The 1182-nt window shown below is 54.2% G+C and overlaps 1 protein-coding gene across 1 annotated transcript; it reads left to right on the top strand.

The window, feature by feature from the left end:
- Positions 1-5: 5 nt before the first annotated feature.
- L226DRAFT_459135 (FMN-linked oxidoreductase) lies at positions 6-561 on the top strand (the record flags this gene model as incomplete). The annotated part of the gene is made up of 3 exons (XM_067675492.1): positions 6-131; positions 202-339; positions 427-561. 3 exons carry the CDS (start codon positions 6-8, stop codon positions 559-561), a joined length of 399 nt encoding a protein of 132 aa, XP_067537576.1.
- Positions 562-1182: the final 621 nt, after the last annotated feature.

The following is a 1182-nucleotide window of genomic DNA, read 5'->3' as shown; positions in this document are numbered from 1 at the left end:
TGGGCATGAAGAACCCTGTGCCGCAGTTCACCTACGTCCTTGAGCAGTTCAAGCAGAAGCACCCTGATCTCGCATACATCCACACCATCACGCCTAACGCACCTATGAGCGCACTGCCTGAGGACAAGTCGGTCAGTTTCCCTCCACTGTGCCCCCGTTTAGTAGCCCGGAACGCGTGACCTGACTTCCTGGCATGCACAGGTGGACCCGAACTTCATCTACAAGCTCTGGTCGCCCCGAACAGTCGTCACGGCCGGCGCGTACGATCGCGAGTCGGCGATCAAGGTCGCAGAGGAGACCGACCAGCTTATCGGATTCGGTCGTCCGTTCATCGCGAACGTTAGTAACGCTGCTCTCTCTCTCTCTCTCTCTGTGTGTGTGTTCGTCATCAGGTTGGATTGCTGACGGGCGGATTTGCGGTTGTAGCCCGACCTGGTGTACCGCCTGCGCGAGAACATCCCGCTGAACGAGCTGCAGGAAGATACGTTCTATTTGACGATGAGCGAGCGCGGGTACACGACGTATCCGTTCTCAGAGCAGTTCCTCAAGTCGCAGCTGTAGACAGGCTTCCGACGTGGGGTTTATTGTCAATCATCTATCATCTATCATGAAGAAGATTTAAGGGGACTGTGGGATAGAGTCTAGACAGGCTGGAGTTGTATGCACTGCTTGCCGCAATCGCAGATAACGAATGCATCTCATACTTCATATCATCGCATTCACGTGGACCGAGAATGTCTGAGAGAGGCAAGAGCATCCTGAAGGCGTTTCTCACAAGCAACAATGATTAGCATGGTGCGTCCGGGAGCCTTGTCCATACTTGCACAGCCGACTTGAATCTGTGATTCCTTCCCAGCACGACGAACTGCCTGGATAGCACGCAGCACGGCTCTCGCCATGCTCCAGCTATAGTCCATTTCGCATATATATATTGAGCGCAGCCTTCCGCGACCAGATTTCTTTGAACACGCTCACAAGCGAATGGGGATTAAGCAAATCTATTGTATGCATACAGCGTCCGCAGTCGCAGTAACAGCACTACAACTACGTACTGCAGGGGATGTAGTAAGGTCACCGTATTACTCACTTTCGGCGCACGTTAGCTTCCCCGCGCGAGCAGGTACTAATCCCGAGGGCCACGAAGAGGCCTGCGCCAGGAACGTCCGCACCCCAATCGGAGCA

This window comes from Lentinus tigrinus (genome assembly GCF_003813185.1).
Source record: "Lentinus tigrinus ALCF2SS1-7 unplaced genomic scaffold L226scaffold_7, whole genome shotgun sequence".
In the NCBI taxonomy this organism is placed as follows: domain Eukaryota; kingdom Fungi; phylum Basidiomycota; class Agaricomycetes; order Polyporales; family Polyporaceae; genus Lentinus; species Lentinus tigrinus.
The sequence above is the reverse complement of the archived record's forward strand: the minus strand, read 5'-3'. Positions and strand labels throughout refer to the sequence as shown.